Below are 23,549 nucleotides of genomic sequence, written 5' to 3' on the forward strand. Positions count from 1 at the left end.
TTTCATTAAATTACCGTTAATTTTAATAAAAAGGATCAAAATATCCTTATCTCTATTTTTAATCTAAAAATAATTTGGTCATTAAAATTTTATTTTATTGCAATTTAGTCTCTCAAATTTTATTTTATTAATAATTTAATCTCTATAATTTTAAAATATAGGCCTTATTAAATTAAAAAATTTTAATTAATTACTATGTATAAATAAGCCTCTATAATTTTATAAAATTTTATTTATGTCATTATTATTTTAATAATATATTAATAATATTTTTATTTTTTTATTTTTTTATAAATTAATCATAATTTTAATGTTGAGAACTAATTTGTAAGTTCATAAAAATATCAAAGATTATATTGCTTGGTTTTAAAATTATGTAGATTAATTTGTACATTAACTAAAATTTTAATAATTAAATTATTTTTAAATTAAAAATAAAATTAATGATAATTTAGTTATTCTTACTAGAACTAATAATAATTTAATAGAAATTTTAATAGTAAGCAGTAAATTATAAATTTTATTAAATATTAGAAATTGAATTACTTAATTTAAAAAAAATAAAAATTAAATTATAAATTTTATCAAATTTTAAAATTAAATTATAACTTACCTAATGAAAAATGATAAATTTTTTGCTCCCTTAATCAACGGTTTTCATAAATATCCCCGTGAGTAGCTATTCTAAGGCACGATGACTATCCAAATTATAGGTATTATTTGCTAGATTTTGGTCAGTTGAAAAGATTGCACTTCATGATTAACGAGAGAAATATATATATATATATAATTCTTCTTCTTCTTCTATCACAATATCACATCACATGGCTGCTAAGTGAGAACTAGTTGACTTATGTGCAATAGATTCTTGGATAATTTATTTCCTTTGAAAGATAGACAACTGAGAGACCATTGGAAGAGCCAGCACATAGTAAATTTTATATCCTGCTGGCGTTACCTTTGGCGAGTTGTAATTTTTTATTTATTATAATTAATTTATTTAATAAAATTATATATAATAATTTTATTTTAACGTTTGTAATGAAATTTTTATAAAATTTATTATAGTTAATAATTATAATAAAATCATTATACATTATATAATTTTAAGTAAATTATATAAATAATACTTTAATTTAAAAATATATAATAATAAGTTATTTAAATTTTAATTTATAATATAAAACTACTCAATATTTAGTTTAAGGAATAGAAATTTCTTGATACTGTGTCAGTATTTATATTATTTTTATAGATGAGACATTTATTATATTAAAAATTATATTTTCTCTTTATATTTATCTAAAACAATTTTAATTTTATTTTCTATATACTCATAATCATAATAATTAGAATTGCACGTATTGCCATTTTAGTATTGTATAACTTTTTTACTTGAAAATTTCAGTATATAAAAATATAATTTTTTAATTTAATAAAAATAACAATGTAAATTAACTAAAAGTTAACTACTAAAGTCTATATTTAAATTAAAAATTATAAAATTTTATATTACAAATTAAAATTTAAATATCTTGTAATCACTAAGAGGCCATGTGCATCATTTGCTCTATAATTTTTTCATGTAATTAGTACCACATGTGAGTACGGAGAGAAATTTTGAGGTAAATTTATTTGCTTTGGCTCTTAAATTGAGAAGAGAAAATAGGGAAGAGAAGGAAAATAATTATGATAATTAAAAAAATGAAGTGAAACAAATGACTATAATTATACGTATTTATTATATATAATATTTATATAATAACAAAAAATAATTAGTTATATAATATAATTATTATATTAATTTTTATTATATAATTATATAAAATAATAAAACGTGTAATAGCCATTACCCAATTAAATTTTGATTCCAAACATATCCTAAGCATGGCTCATTTCCTTCTTATACATTTCTTTCTTTCCTCTTACATATTTTGGTCCCAAAGTTATTGTTAAATCTATAATATATCTACAGAGAGTAGTTGACAGCATAAGTGCAAGAACGAATTTACGAAAAATTATTGAATATATAGAGAGTAATAAAATATAGTATTCTTTTAAAAATAAAAATTTTGTTTTCTTTTTTTTATTTAAAAAAAATACATATGAACCAAATGCACAAAATAAAATATAATTGTATTAATTTTTATAATATTTGGATAAAATAGAATTAATTTTAAAAAATCAAAATAAGTTTCATTTGTTTTATGAAAAATATTTTTTAAAATATTTTTTTATAATTTTTAATATTTTAAGTATTTAAGAAAATAAATTATTAAAAATTATTTTTTAATTAAAAATATTATTTTTTTTTTAAAGAAAATGAGTGCATGTTGACTGGAAGTCATCACACGGCATGTGTAAGTGTTAACGAAGGCTGTATAGTGTCAAGCGATGCGGTTGTGTAAATTTTCCATCGCCGCATATAGCTGTGTCAGTTGAAGAGTCTCAATCATGAGTGTTACACGGCCAGGTTGTGTAACACAGCATGCCATGGTGACAATCTGGCATGTGAACCTTAGAGGAACGCATCCAAATATACTTATTTTCCTATTTTTGTTTAGTATATATTTTTTATTTTTAACTTTTTAGATAGTTTGTATTTATAATTTTGAGTTTATTTAGGATTTTAAAATATTATTTTTATTTAATTTAAATATTTTAAATTAATTTTTAGTTAAATTAGGATTTAGACAAAACTCTTCAAGTTATTTATGATAATAAAATTAGTTGTTTTAAGGGGAAAAAAAAAAGAAGAATGAAATTTTTTTTTATATTTGATAAAGGTAAAAACACCCATTTAGACCTTTAAAATTATGTTAAATAGTGTCTTAAGTCCTCAAAATGTTTTAAGTTTTAATTAAGTCTTTCAACTTTTAAAAAAGATTAAATAAGTTTTTTAAATTAAAAAAATAGATCAAATAAATTTTTTTACTATTTTATAGATAAATAAATTTTTTAACTTTTAAAAATAGATAAAAAAATAAATTTTAATTTGTCTCTAGTATAAATCAAATCAAAACTGTGCACATAGATCTTTTAATACAGAAGATCCTCATCAACAATTCTGTGTATTTAATTTACGACATCGTAATGAAAATTTTTTGCATTCTGAAGTAGATTGATAAATTATTATTTACAGAATAATTCAATAAACTTCTCTAAAAAAATAGAAACTATAATGAACATAATAAACCCATATATAAGTTTCTTAAATCATTTAGTAAAAAATAACTTATCAATTTACTCTAAAATACAATAAATATTTACCAAAATGTGACAAGTGGCGCACTATTAGATTTTTTTTTTCTTTTTGTCGCTTTTGTCTATGTTCCTCTAATAATTTTACAATATCTATTGATAACATGTAGTGACATGTAAATATTAATAGACCTATAAGACAATAAAAAAAATTATAACAATAGTTATAATTTAATTAATGTTAGGAAAGTTAAGGGTCATAATTATAAATTAGATAAATCAAAAAAATCTTTTTATTTTTGACTATAATTATAAAATCATGTATTTAATTCTTTATAAAAAAAATTATGACAATAATTACGGTTTAATTCATTCTAAGAAAACTAAAAATTGTAATTATAAATTATATAAATCAATATCACACATTAAAAATTAAATTAGTCACTTTCTAATGCAAAGAGAAGATATAATGTCCAAACAACATTTTCTCTCAAACCTACTAAATAATATTTTAATAACCAAGGCATGAAAAGAAGATGTCAATCAATTTGCACAAATATTACTAAGGTTATCTTCATCTTTTAAAAATTTATTTATATACATCTTGTTTGTATCTTATTATTTGTTCTATATATTTATTGTCAATTTTTTTTTTTTTTATATTTTTACAATTTTTTTTAATTATTTTTAAAGTATTTTAAATAAATTAAATATACATATATAGAAAAAATTATATAGTCATGTTTTTATTTAATTAAATAATATACCAATAATGATTATACATTGACAAAAGCCTTATTATAATAAAAATAAAAACATTTAAATGAAATATAACTAATGAGTTTTTAATAATTTATATATTAGCATTATCAAGAATCATAATCTATTATATAATTTTAACACATGAAAATTTTGAAATACCAAAAAGAGTGACACTCGACAACTTTTTAGTATTCCTTTTTCATAAATCAATTTTATAATAGAGCAAATCTTACCTGCATGTAATATTTACATAGATATATAAATATAGATCATACAGATGTAAATAAAGATGTTCCTTTTTAATTGACTCTATCTCAATAGCTTTCCTCAATTTAAAAGGATTGGTATTTTCCTTGTATAAAACAATATTTATATAGAGAGCACAAGAAAATGTTCTACCTCCTTTCAATTTATTTTCTTCTGTTAATTGAGCTCTAACTGAAGTTTGAACTCACGTCTCTGGAAACAATTTCAATGCTATTGAGTCAAGTTATTAGTTTCTTTCATCTATTTGTACTACTGCACCCCCAAGGGCTAAAATATTTCCCTCCTTAAGCTTTCAAGTATTAGCATAACCTTAATATGCCACTTTAGTGACTAACTATTTATTATTATATACCAATATGCTCGCTATAAATCTCTAATGTAAATACAATCTAGCTCTAGAAACATGCTTACATAATCTGTGAACATAGAAATAGAAAATGCAGACAGTCACTGTTGAATGGTAGATTGCAGAAGCATCTCAACAACTTTTCTCATGGTGGGTCTTGCATCTTTGTCTTCATGTACACATGTTAGGGCCACCCTAACAAGAATTTTCATCTGGGTCTTGTCATATTTTCCTGCTAATTTAGGGTCTACAATCTTTTCCATCATCAAATCTATATCATTAGCTTCTTTAATCTTTTCTTGCATCCATGAAACCAGCCTTCTGTCCTCTATATCTGCTATTGGGCTCTTTCCAGTTACTATCTCCAATAAGACCATTCCATAGCTATAAACATCTATTTTGGATGTGATTGGCAGATTCAAAACCCACTCTGGAGCGATGTAACCTCTAGTCCCTCTTATCCTTGAAAGCCTTGAAATTTCATGGCTATCTCTTTTCAGTGGATGAGATAGGCCAAAATCTGACACCTTTGGCTGGTAATCATAGTCTAGGAGTATGTTTTGAGGCTTCACATCACAGTGTAGAACCCACTCTAAGCACTCTTCATGTAAATAAGCAAGAGCTTTGGCTGTACCCAAGGCAATGCTAAACCTCTTTTCCCAATCAAGGGCATTAGAAGAGAGATTTTCTGCCAATGATCCATGCTCCATGTACTTGTAAACCAGAAGCCTCTGCTTTCCCTCTGCACAATATCCCCACATTTCTATTAAGTTCATGTGATTAAGCTTCCCAATGACATTAACTTCCGCCTGGAATTCTTCTTCTCCTTGGTTAGCTTCGTTGATCAATCTCTTTATTGCTGCAACTCTATGATCACAAAGTATACCTTTGTAGACAATTCCTCCAGCTCCTCTTCCAATTTCTTCCCTGAAACCCCTAGTTGCCTTTTTCAGCTCGGCATAGGTGAATTTTCTAAAGCCTGTTGCAATTTGAAGGTAACCTGGCTTAACTGCACCCATGTCCTGGTGCGTTCTGATCAAGCAACACCATACCAAGAAAATACAAAAGTACTCAATTGCTCCAATGATCAAAGCAAACCAAAGGACAAGCTTTAGGGATCCATTTTCATGGTGTTTTGCATATACTCTGCCAAGCTGCTTTGCAACTTCTCCAGAGCAAATTAGTCTTAATTCTTCTACAGGCTGATGGAAGAAGGGACTTGTTTTCGGCACTTTTAAGTAAAGATCTCCTTCAAAATTCGGTGAAAGACGCCCGTTTAGTAACAGTGTCTTTGCGAAACAATAAGGAACGTTACTAGGATAATCGTGCTTGATGAATTTGAATTGGAACCCTTTGCAATCACATCTTTGAGAGCATAGATTTTCACACATATCTAATGTGTAATTTGGAAAGAAGGCAAAGTCATACCCGTAAAACTCAACATGAGTTAGTCGAAGATAAGTTGTCTCACTTGTTGAACAAGAAAGATTGAATTCTGGTTCACAACCCAAAGACCAGTCAGTTACATCTTTCATCTTGAATCCTTGAAGGCAGGAACATTTCCTGCCAGAGCTAGGAACATAGTTGCAGATACTGTTAGGTCCACAACTTCCGTGAATCTTGCACGGTTCAGACATGGCTTGCCATGAAACCGTCCATTTGTCTTTCCTATCTTCTCGACTGTACAATCGAAGATTACCATCGAAATCAATGGTCAGCCTTCTCTGGATTGTCATCCCATAATCTGCTGACATAAAACTGAAATTATCAGATGAACTGAAATTCCCCAAAGAATCGAAACTTGCAGTTCTACTGTTGTTGTAAGTAGATCTACCAGCTTCCCAGCTCAAAAGCTCAGGATCCGGCCAATAAATGCTTGAAGTATCAGGGCCATCATAAAGGAGACGGAGAACATTATCGTTATCGAAGTAAAGCTTAAAGAATCCTGAACTATAGTTGCTTTGACTTCTTGAGGACACAAGCTGCTTATCTTTGGCAAGTAGCTGCAGAGGAAGCAGAGTATCCGCGGGAAAATCGAAGCTTTGCCAAAGAACCTCACCTTCTAAGTTCTGCAGTGCAAGATTGCCACTGTCCTGAAGATGTAAATGCACTGAAGTTTCTGAAACAGTGTCCGTAGCCCAAACTGTGACTGGATCAGCATCAGTTAATATAAGATTACCAGATTTTAGCAAAGAGAGCTCTGAACGTTTCCCATTAACTGGATGGTCACGGTTTGCCATCCAAACTACGGTGCAATTATTGTTGCAGAAGGGTTCATTGAACCATATGGCAAAGCAGTAAGCGTTTTTGCCAACGGGGAAGAATCCGGCAGTGAAAGTGCCACTTGGTGAGATCAAAACATCATTTGCGTTCTCCACTGATAAAGATGAGCCTTTGCTTAGAGTATCAGAAGCTGAAGACAGGAATGGAGAGGATAGAATTAAAGGCAGAGCAAGCACTAAAAATGGAATTGCCATGGATTTTGTGAAAGCTCAAGCAATAAGTGTTGCGATTTCCTCCAAAACTATGATAACATTGGTTATTTATACAAGGGACTGAGTATGATATAGTTCTTGAAAATTTAATCTAGAGTTAAATTTGACTAGAAAGATTCTTCAATTCTATTGAAAAATCAGTCGTTGGAGAGTAATGAAAAAAGAAATTAACGTTCATTTGACGGCCTTGTAAAAGATGTCATCATTAAATAATAAAACGAACACAAATTTAGCCACGATTGAGTGTTGAATGAGCTTATGGGTGCGTGTGTGTGTATATATATATATATATATATATATATATATATATATATATATATATATATATATATATATATATATATATATATATATATATATATATATATATATTGTTTTTTCTATTTATATTTTTAATATAAATAATAATCATACTTTTTGTGGGCCTTGTGCATAATGATATCATATGAATAATTTATATTTAAAATATAAATATAAACAAAATGATTAACATGGAAATTCACCAAAATATGCATAATAATTTTTTTTTTTAATAATTTTTAATTTTCTACAATCCATCAAACGGCACCATGATGAATTATTATAAGCTGTAAGTTGATGGCGGCTCTGTCCAAATAAAATATAAATTAGAGCAAATTGAATGATATGCAGCAAATTCCAACTACTATATATATATATATATATATGATTTGGTGCGCCATTCCTCCCATTAATTAGCAGACGTTATCGCAATTAATTCTCCAACTCCCAATCTTGCTATTATCGACTATTATATATCCTCTCTTTCCATTGGCCCTTTATGATAATTTTCATAATAAATTCTATAATTTTTACCACTTTTATATTATTTTTCAAGTCAAAATTGATGTTAAAAATCTAAGTCTCATGTTTCCTTCTTCATTACTAAGAAAAATATATGTCAGCTATTGATCCATACTAATTCAAACTTCTTAATCTATAATTTTCTAAAATCTTTATATATATACTCCCCATAATCTTGGAATAATACACTCATAAAGTTGTGAGAATGAAATATATTTATATAAAATAATAAATGTAAAATTTAAATTAAATATTTATATTTAGAGAGTAAACTTTTTTATTTATTAGAAATAAATATTTATAATTGCAATAATAATAATGAAACAAAATATGCATCTACTATCTGTCTCTATTAGACATTTTAAATTATTATTACATTGTTTTAAAAAAAATATATATTTATATGATTAAATAATGTCAAGTTGTCGATAAATTATATTTTTTTTATTAAAAGAGAGAATAAAAAAATGAGAGTGACTGCCTATAAATATAGAACTTTTTAATTACATATAATAATTATTCAATTTACTCATCCCTAAGGATTCACACATATATATAAATTTTATATTTTTATTTTTAGAAAATAAATTTTATTTTATCCAAGTCTTATAAAAAATAATAGAATTTACAAAGAAATTTTATTGTTAATATATAAGATCTTAAATATAAAAATTCATTTGTCTTAAAAAAAAGTTCATTTATAAATAAAAATAAAAAATTATTTATTAATTGTTTCTAAGTATAATGTATTTAAAATTTAATAAATTTTATAAAAAAAATTAAAATTTAATCATTTTTTATAAAAATACCCGGACAGAGTATAAAGAGATTTTTTTTTTTTAATCTCATTAGTACTATAATTTCGCTTCTACTGTTTATGTGGTGGCTCTTCCAATATTTTCCCAGATGTTTCTGTTTCATTAGCCATGTATTTTAGAAAGAGCAAAGCTTTAGCATATAAGTCAACTATTTCTCACTCAGCAGCCACGTGATGTGATGGAATTATAATAATAATAATAATATTTTTTTTCCTTTTAATCAGGAAATACAATTATTTTAACTCATCAAAATCTAGCAAATCATGACCCCCTAGTGATCACGTTGATAGGAGAGTGTACTGATAGTGATATTTATGAAAACTGTTGACTCAGGGATTGCAAAATTATTTTTAGGTAAATTATTATCAAATCCTTATAGTTTATAAAAAATAACTAGTTAATCTGTATTCTTTTTAAACTTAATTAAAATGTCCCTGCATATTGAAAAATCAATTTCTTTAGTCCTTATATTAGATATATGTTACACAAAACATTAATCAACTCATTTTAGCTTTGATAAGAGGAATTAAATGTTGTAGATAGTTAAAATTATAAAACCTAAATAGTATTGATATGCGATCACAAGTGTACAGAATCACACAAATAATATAATAAAGAGTAAAGTATTATTCTCATGAGATTATTTTTAATTACTAAAATTTGTGTCAATTATACTAATATCAAGATGATAAAAATGGATTAAACTTAAGAAATTAAAATTGAACTAAAAAAATGAAATTAACTACAATTGAAAATTAACTAACAAAGGCAATAAAAATCTAAGGTTAAAACCAATTAAAAATGTGGTAGGGATATTGACTTCACTTACCTAATAAAATCTCAATTAATTTTATCTAATAATCACTTCAACTTTCTTTGCAAGGGTAATAATAAAAAATTATCTAATAATTCCTCCGGGGCATTATCAAACTTTGTAATTAACAGAAGTAATTCATATTTTCCAATAAAAACTACTCAATTAATTACAACATTAAGGCAAGATTATTATAAAAAAACCCCACAGACCCACTTTTAATTCCCACTCTTACTTGAAAATATATGATGGTAGCTATCAAATCAAATTTATAATAATGCTTCCTAGCCAAAATTATAACTCACTTATCAATTAAGTATCAATTATAATACCCAAAAGTATTAATATCAAAATAACAATCAATTGCAAGATAGAGAAAATTAAATCAAAATCTTGAAAATTAAAATCAAGTCAAGCTAAATCAATAACATGGCTTAAGAATTTAGCTACTCATTTTCTCAACTATCAACTCTAAATCAATAAAAGTGATCCAAATATCAAATTAACAAATGGGTCTCAAATAAAAGAAAAGAAAGGAAAAAAAGAAAAAGAATAAACTCTATGTGTGTTTGATGAAGAACCCTTGCCTTAGCCTCCAAATGCTCTAAAAAAACTCTCTTCAAATCCTTGCTCTTTCTCAACAATGGAGTTTTCTGAGGTGTGTGGGGAAGGAGTGGAAGCGTGGATTAAAGGGCATTAGAACCTTGAATTTCAAAAATTATTTCTAAGGTTACATGCACCATACCAAGTGTCTTATAATCCTAATCAATTTTCAATGCCCAATTGCATACCAAAATATATTTTAGCATGCATTAAAATTTTATTTGCCATTAAAGATTATGAATTAATATTTTATTCAATTAAACCCTAACTAAAAGAGTGATTTTTAGGTACTAACCTCTTGATGCACAATTGATGCAAATCTGACTCTTAGGATGTTCTTAGGACCTCAAATATTGTCCCTCTAGTTTGTCCACCACAAGCACACACCAAAGTTGCAATGGTAGCCCCTAGATTGGCTTCTCAAGCCTTTTCAACCAATTTTGAGATGGGGTTTATGCTTTGTGAAGGTTGTATGAATGTATTCGGAGTTAGAAACACTTTCTAATAATTTTAATTCAAGAAGAAATCAAAGTTTATCCCTTGAATCAATTGAGAAATTGAAGAGAAGAAGGAGACACCAAAAGTGACGGCAACTTGAGAGAAAAGAGAGAGAAGTGATTTTTTTTTTTATAACTTTTCTGTATATACTTAGGTCAAACCCTCACTAACTCTCTTGTCACATGTCATCATAAGATCCCATCTTGTTATTATTTGATTTAATCCTATGAAGCCAAGTGTCAAGCTCTATTTAAATCATGACATGTGGTCTTCCATCATAGGAAGACAAGTGGCAAGATCATATGGTGCCATGTGTTACCACCTTATGGTGCCACATGTCACTATCTTATGGTGTCACATGTCACCATCTTATGGTGTCACATGTCACCATGTGAAAAGACCAATTTGCCCCATGTGAAAAGACCAATTTGCCCTTACCTTTTAATTTGAGTTCTCAACCCAAAATTATAATTTCTCCTCTTTAAATCAATTTATATCAAATATAAATTAATTAATTAATTAATATCTATTAATTAATTTCTCATAATTAAATTCATATTTAATCAAATTAAATATAAATTTAATTTATACTATACATCCAATAGCCTAGATTTGGTTTCAAGTCATGCTAGGGACTTTGCAATCTTATTGCAAACCAAACCTCTTTAATTAATTAATTAAACTCTTTAATTAATCAATTAAATCACATTTTAAATGGTGATTAGCTTGTGTAGATGTGTGACTTACTAGGCTCATTACTTATTGGCAATGAGAAATGATATTAATTGGCAATGAGAAATGATATTAACTCTTAATATCATTAGAACTCTTTCTTACAGTAAATGATTTCTCTAAATCATTTCAGGCATCTCATAGACCATGGTTGACACCTAGCATAGTATGCCATGGCTACCCAATCAGTAATAAGGAATACCTTAAATGAACCTTTAATAATATGTTACCATGCACTAGAATCTCTCCGTTACAAAATCCTAATTCAAGCTGGAGTCATGTTTAATGTCAAACCCCATTTGCTATGAATGTGATGCCCCTTATCCGTTTACTGTATAGCTGAGCAAGAAGTGCCATATTCGGTGCTGGACCACCCTATCTTGTCTTATCATATCCATTGTGAAATTTTAATATCATTTAAAAATAGGTATTCCATATGTGGAATTTTTTTTTTATATAGCTTATTTCTGTGGAGACCCGGACGGAGCCTCTTCTATTTTATTAGCATCTAGCGGGTTCCACTAATCACCTGTTAACATGTTCATATTCATTGCACACATTTTCATATCATATGCTCTTTGATCATATCATTCACAATTATTTATGAGATCTCAAAAAGTATCATCTATTGTATTCATAAAGAAATTCATAGATAATAAATTACAAGTTTACATTACAATCTCAAAATGGAATACATCATGTGTTTATGTACAATGAACAAAAAGTATAAAATCTAGACATACATGGGCCCTACTAAAAAGAAATACAACTGTAGAGATGACTAGTAAACACTGGCAAATCTGATCGGCCTCTGTATGAACACTACTCTTGCTGCTGCTGCGGCTGCTCGGACTGGTCTCCAGTACCTACGCGATGGAAAATCAACGTGCTAAGTATAACGCTTAGTGGTGCATAATTTATAATAACAATAATTCAACAATTGAAATAATAATTACAATTCATAATTTCTGGGTCTTTTACATTTTTATTGCACTTTGGGAACAATTTAATTTATCGGAATCTTTTCTGTTTACTTGTTGTATATTCAATCTTAATTAATCATTTTCAATGCCCAAGAAACCTATAACAAATTATAAAAGCTGGATGCACGAGAGTATACGGGTTAGACAGCCATATGTCTACCCTGTATATATCTGTCAGGCATGAGGCCAACTGTTGGGCACGAGACCCACTGTCAAGCTTGTAAAGCCGGAAATAAAGTAGGCATAATGGCCAGTAAGTAGGCATATAGCCTGTAGAACAATCATACCAGACATATATTGTCAGTTCATGATTTTCTCGGTAGACAGTACTGTTATCTGTAGTCCCTAATTGGTATACCAATTTATCCAAATTAAATAAATAAGTCTAGGTATACTATGGGTAATTAAACATTTTTAATCATTTTAGTACTATTCACTATCACTATTTTCTATTACTATTCAGTGGTACAATTAATTTCATGTTAATAGGACATTAGTCCCAATTTACATATTCATATCATTTTTAATATTTAACTAGCCTTATGTGTATTTTAATTATCATGTATAGCATTTTTCCATGAACCTTTATTTAGGTTCATTTTGATATATTAACTTTATCTAGGAATTTAGCTAGGTTAGGATGCTTATCTGATCACACTTCCTTCATAACAATTGCTCCTCTATGTTTAAACTTGAATTTCAGTTTTTGAATCACTCAATTTAGGATTATAGAACTCAAGTTATGGTCAAAATACCATAACTGGTCCATTTGCCTCTAAGCTATCCAGAATTGGCAATTCCTAGTCAATAAACTTTGACCAGTCATTTGATCATTTTATGGTCATTTTTAGACTTAGGTTCCTTCATAAGATTTGTTCCTCTATGTCTTAGGGACTCTCAGGTACAATTTCAAAATTTTTCAAACTTGGTGTAGTGAGTTATGGTCAATGTATTGACCTAGACTCTTAATCCTATAAAGGCAATAGTGAGTTAGGGTCTTTACATTTAGAATTTGGCAAAGGTGTCTGAATCAATGTTGCAGCCCTAAATATCATGTTTCTATATCGTATTGACACATCTCAAATGGAATTTCCTAGTGGGAGTTATGGCCAAATGAACACATGGGTATCAAATGGCATTCTGGGTTCAACTTAACATTTCCAGATTTTAATTCTTAACTTTGGCTAATATTTTCCCTAGGATGCAATGGTTTCTGGAGCTTGGTCAAAACATAAAAATTATAGTGCTATGTCTTATATAACTTTTGGCACTAGTTTCACTCAATTTGCAACTTTGGAGACTAAATTATGGCATTTTTGCTAAATCTGGTCAAGCATACCAAAGGAATAGTGTTTTGGTCAATTTCTGGGTTGGCAGTAATTGTACTAATGATTTGACTTGGTTAAAGGCAAAACTGAGTTAAGTGGTCCTCATGAAAAGTGCAGCCCTATGTCTAAGCTTTCCATTGATATAAATTTTAGGTTATTTGGACTAGTATAGAGAGAATTATGACCAAATAAACACGTACTGTTCATTTGGTCATTTTCTGGGTTTCAGTGTTTGGTCATCCAGGTTTGGGCAGAGAATTGGTCGTGATTTTGACAAAATTTGGACATGGTGTCTACATGAAAAATGGGCTAGTTTGAGTCTCATTTCACGCCCAATTAGCCTCATACCAATTGGAGTCACACATTTTTAGTTATGGTTCAATAAAGGGACTGGACTCATTAAGTCCCAACCTGTAGAAAATCAAACACTCCCAAAATTCAATCTCCTCCAACTTCCTTACTTCAATTTGCATGCATAACACTTCTATAAGCATAATCTCAACTCAATAGGTCAATTTCAAGCATTTACACAAAGTCCTCAAGCATTTACACAAACCCTAATTTTCAAAGTTTCAACTTTACACAAACACTACACAATCAAACTCCCAAATATATCAACTCATCACACATTCTCATAGAATCATTTTTCATCACTTAAAAGCAATAAACCTCAAGTTCCATAGCTGCCGAAAATCAAGGGTTCTTTCCCTCATATTTTCTTTTCAATTTCATGCAAATTTTCACTTGATTTAACATGATATTCATGCTTAAAGAAGAGATTAAAAGTTTAAAGCACTAACCTTTGTGGTGACCCAACTTCAAGCTTCCTAAACTTCAACTTTTCTCCTCTTTATGGGTATCTATAGCTTCCTTAGGGTGTGGGGAGGATTTTTAATGAAGTGAGTTATGGGTTTTGGTGGGTAGAAGCTTGGGAAATCAAGCTTGGAAGCTTAATAAGAATGGAGGAAATGTGGAGCTAGCAGCTGGCCATGGGAGGGAAAGAGAGAGAGAGAAGAAAGAGTGGAGAAGAAAGGGTTGGTGGGTTTTGTCTCTAGTGGTATATATATATATATATATATATATATATATATATATATATATATATATATATATATATATATTTTTTTATTTTTGTGTACTTAATTTTTTTAAATTTTCATAAGCTTTTCTTTTCTTTTCTTTTCTTTTCCTTTCTTTTCTTTTCTTTTTTTTTTTTCTCTTCTCATTTTCCTAATCTATTTCATAAATTTTAATTTATGTTAATTATTTTATTCTCTAAATTTTTATTTTGACATTTAAGTCAAAATTCACCTCTGGGAGTGAAATGACCAAAATCCCCTTCATCATGCATATCGGGTCATTTTTATTATTTTTGTACCAATTTATAAATTCTCTAAATTTTAATTTATTTTTTTCTAAATTTTTCATATATTTTCTTAACATTTATTTCTTCAATTTATGTCTCCTCACTATAGTCTAGGTGTAGTTCCAGATATTTTAACTGTCCGAACAGACATTAGTCATCAGAATAGTAAAATGTATGGACTATCTATGGTGAGGGCGTTACAATTCTTCCCCTCTAATAGAAATTTCATCTTTGAAATTTACCAGATGTGAAGAGCTGAGGGAACTGCTGCCTCATCATCTCCTCGCTCTCCCATGTCCCTTCGTCTGTATTGTGGTGTCTCCATAAGACTTTCACTAGTGGGATCCTCTTGTTTCTTAGTTCTTTCACTTCCGGTGCCAAGATTCTAACTGGTTCTTCTTCATATGTCAAATTAGGTTGCACAATTATCTCCTCTGCTGAAATGACATGTAAAGGATCTGATCTGTATCTCCTAAGCATCGACACATGGAACACATTGTGAATCTTGTCCAGCTCAGGTGGTAAAGCTAGCCTGTAGGCTACTGGACCCACACGCTCAATGACATCATATGGACCAATAAACCTAGGGCTTAACTTACTCTTCTTACCAAATATCAGCACTTTCTTCTAAGGTGATACCTTGAGAAACACCTTATCGCCAACCTCATACTCTATATCCTTTCTCCTTAGGTCAGCATATGACTTCTGTCTGTCTGAGGTGACTTTCAAATTGTCTCTGATGAGTTTCACTTTTTCCTCAGTCTGTCTCACCAAATCTGGGCCCATTACCTTTTCTTCAGCCATTTCTGTCCAACATAAGGGAGTTCTGCATCTCCTCCCAGACAATACTTTATATGGAGCCATTTTTATGCTGGCTTGGTAGCTGTTGTTGTAAGCAAACTCTACCAAAGGAAGATACTTCTCCCAACTTCCTTCAAAATCAATGATGCAGCTTCTTAACATATCCTCCAATACCTATCATATCATGTCATTCATGTCATTTGTGTTAGGTTGTTATTATCATTCCTTTAATAATTATAGCAATTCATTAAGTTCTAAGGGTTACTTGAATCACCCTTTCTGACTGTCTATCCGTCTGTGGATGAAAAGCCGTACTGAAGTGCAGTTGAGTGTGTAAAGACTCCTGTAGCTTTCAAAACCTCGAAGTAAATCTCGGGTCTCGGTCAGATATGATAGATGTGGTCACTGCATCTAGCTGGACTATCTCATCTATGTAAATCTTTGCTAATCTCTCCAGTGAGTAGTCAGCTCTAACTGGTAGGAAATGAGCTGACTTGGTCAATCTATCCATAATCACCCAGATGGTATTATGCCTCTTCTGTGTCAGTGGCAAACTAGTGACAAAATCCATCGTGATGCGATCCCACTTCCACTCTGGTATGGATATGGGTTGAAACAATCCTGATGGAACCTGATGCTTAGCCTTAACCTACTGACATGTCAAACATCTAGTCACAAAATCACCAATCTCTTTCTTCATTCCAGGCCACCAATAATGTGTTTTAAGGTTTTGGTACATTTTGGTACTTCCTGGGTGCATAGAACGGAAGCCACTGTGTGCCTCTTTCAAGATATTTTTCTTCAGTTCCTCATCTCCTGGTGTCACACCTTACCCCTCTATAAGGCATAACATGATCCCGTAGAATGCCTAATGAACTATCGAACTTCACCTACCGATAACTCATTAAGTACCCTATAAGGGATTTTAAAATAATTTTCTTACTTTTGACAAGTGGTGAGCATTTTCTAATAGGTATTTAAAACATTTGATTAAAAGTAAATCTAGTTAATATTTTTGGTCCATTTTAGTTTTTTGCAAATTTTATAAAAATTTTGACAGAGTTCTGTCTGTATTTTGAGAAACCAGTTCTTCAAATACCTGTAAAAAGCACTTCTAAAAATTTTTCTCAACAACCAGTTCAATTTCACAATCAAACTCAATCCATTTCAACAACTCCACAATTATTTCAATCAATTTCTCAAGTTTAAAATTCAATAATCCTCAAAATACTAGTAATACATTTCATTCAGATTAAATAAAATAGTTCCACTCATATTTCATTAGAGACAAAACAATTTATATTCATTATACTAGAAATTTACATTAAGAAAATCCAAACTAAATCTATTACAACTTTATACAAACTTTGTACAAACTGCTCAAGACCGATTTTACAAGTCATACAATTACGTGCAATACATACATCAAAATGAATATTTACAGTCATGGTATAAATTATACCCGATAACTTCTAGCAGGTAGCTCCCCTGTCCTCAGCAGCTCAATCTGCTGCTCCTCTAATCTCTATATCTGCAACAGCATACAAAGCTATCGCTGAGTGGTGAACTCAGTGGTGCACAAACTAATAATTTAAAACTTAATACAAATAGTGCTTGACAATTTATAACAAATAGAATTTTAAAATTTCTAAATTCTTCAAAATCCATGACCTTCAGAAATCAACATTATCATTCATGCAAATTATTCATTTGAATAACATTTTGATCAAATAGTAACTATTTATTTACATTTCTTTTAAATTTCGAAACAATACAAAAATTTTTGAATCACTGACAAATTATTTATTTCAATCACAATTTATCAAATCATACATAATTTAAAGGGCATTGCCAATAATACACACAGTCGAACCCATAACCCAAAATTCAAATAGATGCCGTGTTGTACACCAAGACATTTCACATTCTCCCAATAACCGAGGCTAAAAGGGAGAAACAAAGACTAGCTAGTATATATGAGTACTCATTCACATCATTCCCAAGCGGCAAGCTGTAGAGGAAGAAACTCGCCCCATCAAGTGGAGGAGTTATCTCACTAGACAAGCTAATGAGAATTCACAACATATTTTGTCATGTCAACTGTGGTTTCAAATCATATTCAAAACAATTTCTATTTACAAAATGTTTACAAATCATTAACAGATTTAATCATCATAAATTCATGCTCAAGGTTGGCAACACATCAAACTTAAAATTTACAATCCTCAAAACAATGCAATAAATCCTTAAATGCATAAGAAAATTTATATTCAAATTATACAATTTCATTCAATAAGTTAAAATTCTCAACACAACAAAAATCATAAATCATACAATAAATTTATTTCAAATCAATTTGGAATTGAAAAATAACAAAAGAGTTAGTTGTGCACAAACCTCAAGCGAGTCGCCTCTTGGCCTTGATTCGGCTCCTCGGGTTCTTTCCCGGTATTCTTTCCAACTGAAACACACAATTTCACAATGTTTCAGTACTAGAACTTAACATAAATCCAAAATAAATTTAGCTTCACTTTTACCTAGCTCTAATGTGCTAAACTCGACGTTCTTGAAATTTTGTGTTTCGGGGTTACTATTTATTATACTATTCAAGTCAAATTATTGACTTTCTAAGGCTTAATAGCTATGGGAATTCCAACTTCACCCACATATCACATTTTGGTTACCAAACTTGTTGGTTTTGGTTGTTTACTCAAATTCTAAGTCTTTTAGGCAAATTTGGTAAATTTCAGTTTTGGAGTCCTAAGTTGCACTGTTCCATTGGTCACTTTATTGTTGGAATTTGGTAAAACTTTCTTCATAGAAAATGTTTCCCATTGTCTTAAGTTTATTCTCATTTTTGAATCACCCCAAGTGGAGTTTTGTAGCTCAAGTTATAGCCAAAATACAGTTACTGTTCACGTGTACTGTTCATGCTACAGATTTTAGTTCTGGCAGATTTTTGATCCAAATTCATTTAGTAATTTGATAAAGTTAAGTCCATAATTTGGTCTAATTTTCATACAAAATGTTCTACTATGTCTTAGGTTTCCATCGGTTCAAGAATCACCTAAATTGGAGTTTTCTAGAGAGAGTTATAGCCATTGAAACTTTACTGCTCATATGGCAAATCTGCAGTCTGCAGATTCAGTGATCCAACTTTGCTTAGTAATTTGATTGGGTTAATGGCATAATTTGGGTTGGTGTTCTTCATGAAAGTTTTAGGTCTATATCTCATATAATCACTGGTAAAATTTCAGGTCATTTTGACCTGCCTAGCTCGAGTTATGACCAAATGAACAAATACTGTTCATTTGGTCAGTTTATACAGGGCAGCCTGCAATTTTCCAACTTTGGTCACTTTGTTCACTAGGTTTTAGTCACTTTTTGGGCATGCTTCCTAAATGAAAATTGTGTCATTTAGTGCCTATTTTCATTCCCAATTGGTCCCGTACCAATTGGACTTGTAAAATTTCATTTTTGGTCCCTCAAAGTGGATTTTTGGTCATGCTTCATACCCAATCCGAATTTGGCTTTGACTTAAACACTTCTAACACACTTAATTAGGTCACAAATAACCATTTCTTCCCTTAAACTATGTCAAAGACATCATTTATAACTTCTTCACATTTTTGGTCTCTAAATCCTAATGTTCAAAACCCTAATTCATGTCATTTGTTGCATTTAGCTAATTAAACACTTATAAACATGCTCCCTTAACTCAATTAAGCTTCCAAACATGTTTAGCTCAAACAAATTTATACTTTGTCCAACCAACCCTAGCTGTCCAAAATTCTATATAATCCCTCAACAAGTTTTCTTTCCATTTTAGCATATTTCCAAGTATAACTTAACTACTTAAACATAGATTCAAAGAGAAAATGAAGAAGAACACTAACCTTAATTTTTTTGATTTACAATCCACCAATTCTTTCACTTTCTTCTTTCTTCTTCTCCCTCAATCTTCTTTTCTAGTGTAGATTGGAAGCTTTTTAGGGTTTAGGGTTTATTTTGAAAGGCTAAAATCAAGTTATGGAAGCTTGATGCATTCATCAATGGTGGTTGCACATGGTGGTGAGGGAGGGAGAGATATGAGACGTCCAAGAAGAAGAAGAAATGAGATGGTTTTAATTTTTTTTTCTTTTCTTTGTTTTTATCCTTATGGAAGACCCACAAATCTAAATAAGTAAATAAATTAATTTTATTCTTTATGGCATCATGCATGAGGTCATGCATGATGTCATCACCTTTTGACTTTTTCATTTTCTTTCTTTTTTTTTTCTATTTATTTTTCTATTAGTTCTTTAATTTAATTCTCGATTCCGAAATTTTCTTTTCTCCAATTTTATTTGACAGTTAGGTCAGGAGTCAGCTCTCGGGGTCAATTGACCAAATTACCCCTCGCCGGTTCATCCCAGTTTGCAATTAATTCCATATTTCTTCCGGCTCCATGACCTAATTATTTGACTGGCTTAACAGTTCTTTTTCGTGATTTTCTCTTTTCTTCATAAGGGTCCTAAGGACCGCGGCATCACATTTTACGGTTCGAAATTTGAGTTTAAAATGACTTCGCAGTCGTTCCCGAGAAGGTCACCCATCGCTGTGACTCTCGGCTCATTTAACTTCTTCTGTTCAGTTTTTCTTGTTTATACTTAACTAATTGGACATTATTAATTATTTGTGTTTATGGTTTATCTAGTTGTCTTAAGTATGGTTCTAATCCCCTTAATTGTCCGGACCGACACCGATCACCGGAACAGTGAAATATACCAGGCTATACAAATAGGGGTGTTACACCTGGTACACAGATTTTGCCTTTATAATACAGGCACCCACTCCTTTCAACTCATAGTCAGTCTCCTTCCCCTCTTGAGTTCTGCCCATAACAATTAGCAACTTTTCATCCCTTAACTGTGCTTCTTGTATTTGTTGCAGCAAGTTTGGCTTTATAAGCAACTCCGCGAAAAGTACCCCATCCTGTGCTAAAGACAACCGAGCATTCAATGCTCTCAAAGCCATCATGGACTTCCTGCTTAGGGGGTCAGCCACTACATTTGCCTTCCCCGGATGGTAGTCGATCACACAGTCATAATCTTTAAGAAATTCAATCCATCTCCTCTGTCTCAGATTGAGTTCCTTCTGGATTTGCAAATATTTCAGACTCTTGTGATCCGTATAGATGTAGCATTTCTCACCATATAGGTAATGCCTCCATATCTTCAATGCAAATATTATTGCCACCAATTCCAGATCATAAGTTGGGTAGTTTTTTTCATGTGGCCTTAGCTGTCTAGAAGCATAGGCAACTACTTTCCCTTCTTGCATGAGAACACAGCCAAGCCCATTGTGAGAGGCATCACTATAGATCACATAGTCTTTCTCTAACTCTGACTGTGTCAACATTGGAGCTTCTGTAAGCATAGCCTTTAGCTTCTCAAAGCTGGTTTGACATTTATCATTCCAGTTAAACTTTGCATTCTTATGCAGTAACTTAGTCAGTGGGGCTGCTATAAGGGAAAATCTCTTCACAAATCTCCTGTAGTATCCAGCTAACCCCAAAAAGCTTCTGACTTCTGTTACATTTCTGGGAGGCTTCCATTTAACTATTGCTTCAATCTTCTTTGGATCTATCCTGATCCCATCTGTTGACACATTGTGTCCAAGGAAGGATATCTCATCCAACCAGAAGTCACACTTGGACAACTTGGCATATAAATGCTTTTCCTGCAGTGTTTGTAGTACTACTCTCAGGTGTTCATCATGCTCTTCCCGATTCTTAGAATACACCAAGATATCATCTATAAAGACCACAACAAACCGATCTAAGTAGTTATGAAAGATACAGTTTATTAGGTCCATAAAAGCTGCTGGTGCATTTGTCAACCTAAATGGCATCACTAGAAACTCATAGAGTCCATACCAGGTCCTGAAAGCAATTTTAGGAACATCTATCTCCTTCACTCTCAACTGGTGATAGCCGAATCTGAGATCTATCTTGGAGAATACTCCAGCTCGCCTCAACTGGTCAAACAGGTCATCTACCCAAGGTAAAGGGTATTTGTTTTTCACAGTCACCTTATTCAGTTGCTGGTAGTCTATACATAGCCAAAGGGTACCATCCTTCTTCTTCACAAACAGCACTGGTGCTCCCCAGGGTGACACACTAGGGGGTATGAAGCCCTTATCTAGTAGCTCCTGTAACTAAACTTTCAACTCTCTCAGTTTAGTAGGTGCCATCCTATATGGAGTAATGGACATCGGTGCAGTACCTAGCATAACCTCTATAGCAAACTCCACTTCTCTATCAAGTGGCAAACCCGGTAACTATTCTGAAAACACATCCGGAAAATCACATACAGTGGGGATCTCCTGCATGCTTGGGCTAGTCTTCCTGGTGTCAACCACATGTGCTAAGAAAGCCTCACAGCCCTTTCTTATCAATCTTCTGGCTACTGTGGCTGATATGACGGTAGAAAGACAACCCGTTCCTTCACCCACAATTGTAATCTCATCCCCATCTGCTGTCTATAGTGACATCCTCTTTAGCCGATAATCTACCATCGCCTGATAATGTGATAACCAGTCCATACCCAATATCACATCGAACTCATGAATGGTAGCTCAATCAAGTCAGCTAGGAACTCATAACCCTGTATCCTCAGAGGACAACCCTTATAGACCTTTTTCACTATGACACTATGGCCTAAAGGGTTTGTGACTTGTATGTCCTCCTCTAGCTCCTCTACTTGTACCCCTCTATCAACTGGCGGTGTGATACACACATATGAATGTGTGGAATCCAGATCAATCAATGCACACACTAACAGATCGTAAAGAGAAAATATATCTCTAATGACATCAGCTGGCTTTGGCTCATCTCGAGCTCTCATAGCATAAGCACGATGTGCTACCCTAGTCTCCTGCCTTTGTACTGTCTTTGCAGTGGGCCTCTGTGATGTACCAGCTGTATCAGGCCTTACAGGTCTCCTACCCCTCTGTGCTGCTGGGGCAGACCTCTCCATCTGAGGTGGAGTAGTGGGAGCACTAGTGTTCCTCTATGGACAATCCTTCAAGAAGTGATCTGTAGACTCACATCTGAAACATTCACTCGTCAATAATTTGCACTCTTCTTTGTGGGGTCTACCACAATGTACACAAGTAGGTGGTGGGGTTGATCCCCTTGTAGCTGCACTAGGTGAACTACCCACTGATGCACCAGACTGTCCTCCTCCTCTCCTTGGAGCAAACCGAGACTTCTGCTTCTTGCCCCGACCCTGAGTCTGACCCTGAGACTCCTTAGGCCTCTTACTACCCGTGTCTGCTAAATCGGACTGACTAGATCTAGAACCCCTCTTACGTTGCCTATCCTTTCTGGACTGCTCTTCATTTTTTACTCTCTCCACATCAAGAGCTAATGCTACCAACAGAGAGAAATCTATGAAGTGATGAGATGTCACTATCAACTTGATGTTGTTATTCAGTCCGTCTTCAAACCTTCTGCACTTATCAGTTTCTGTGGGCATCAACTTTAATGCATATCAGCTGAGTCTCACGAATTCTCGCTTATATTCAAAAACTGTAAGCTGCCTCTGTCTCAGTGCCAGGAATTCCCTCCTTCTAGCCTCTAAGTACACATGATTGATGTATTTTTTTCTGAATTCAGCCAGAAAGAACTCCTAAGTGATCTGTGCAGGTTGTACCACTCTAGATACTATC

At 31.6% G+C, this 23,549-nt stretch overlaps 1 protein-coding gene across 1 annotated transcript; it reads right to left on the reverse strand.

The window, feature by feature from the left end:
* Positions 1–4,285: 4,285 nt before the first annotated feature.
* Positions 4,286–7,234, reverse strand: LOC110651788 (putative receptor protein kinase ZmPK1). The gene has a single exon (XM_021807200.2). It carries the CDS (start codon positions 7,051–7,053, stop codon positions 4,678–4,680), a length of 2,376 nt encoding a protein of 791 aa, XP_021662892.2. The 5' UTR covers positions 7,054–7,234; the 3' UTR covers positions 4,286–4,677.
* Between the last annotated feature and the right edge of the window lie 16,315 nt (positions 7,235–23,549).

The sequence above is a fragment of the Hevea brasiliensis genome, chromosome 16 (genome assembly GCF_030052815.1).
Source record: "Hevea brasiliensis isolate MT/VB/25A 57/8 chromosome 16, ASM3005281v1, whole genome shotgun sequence".
NCBI lineage: Eukaryota > Viridiplantae > Streptophyta > Magnoliopsida > Malpighiales > Euphorbiaceae > Hevea > Hevea brasiliensis.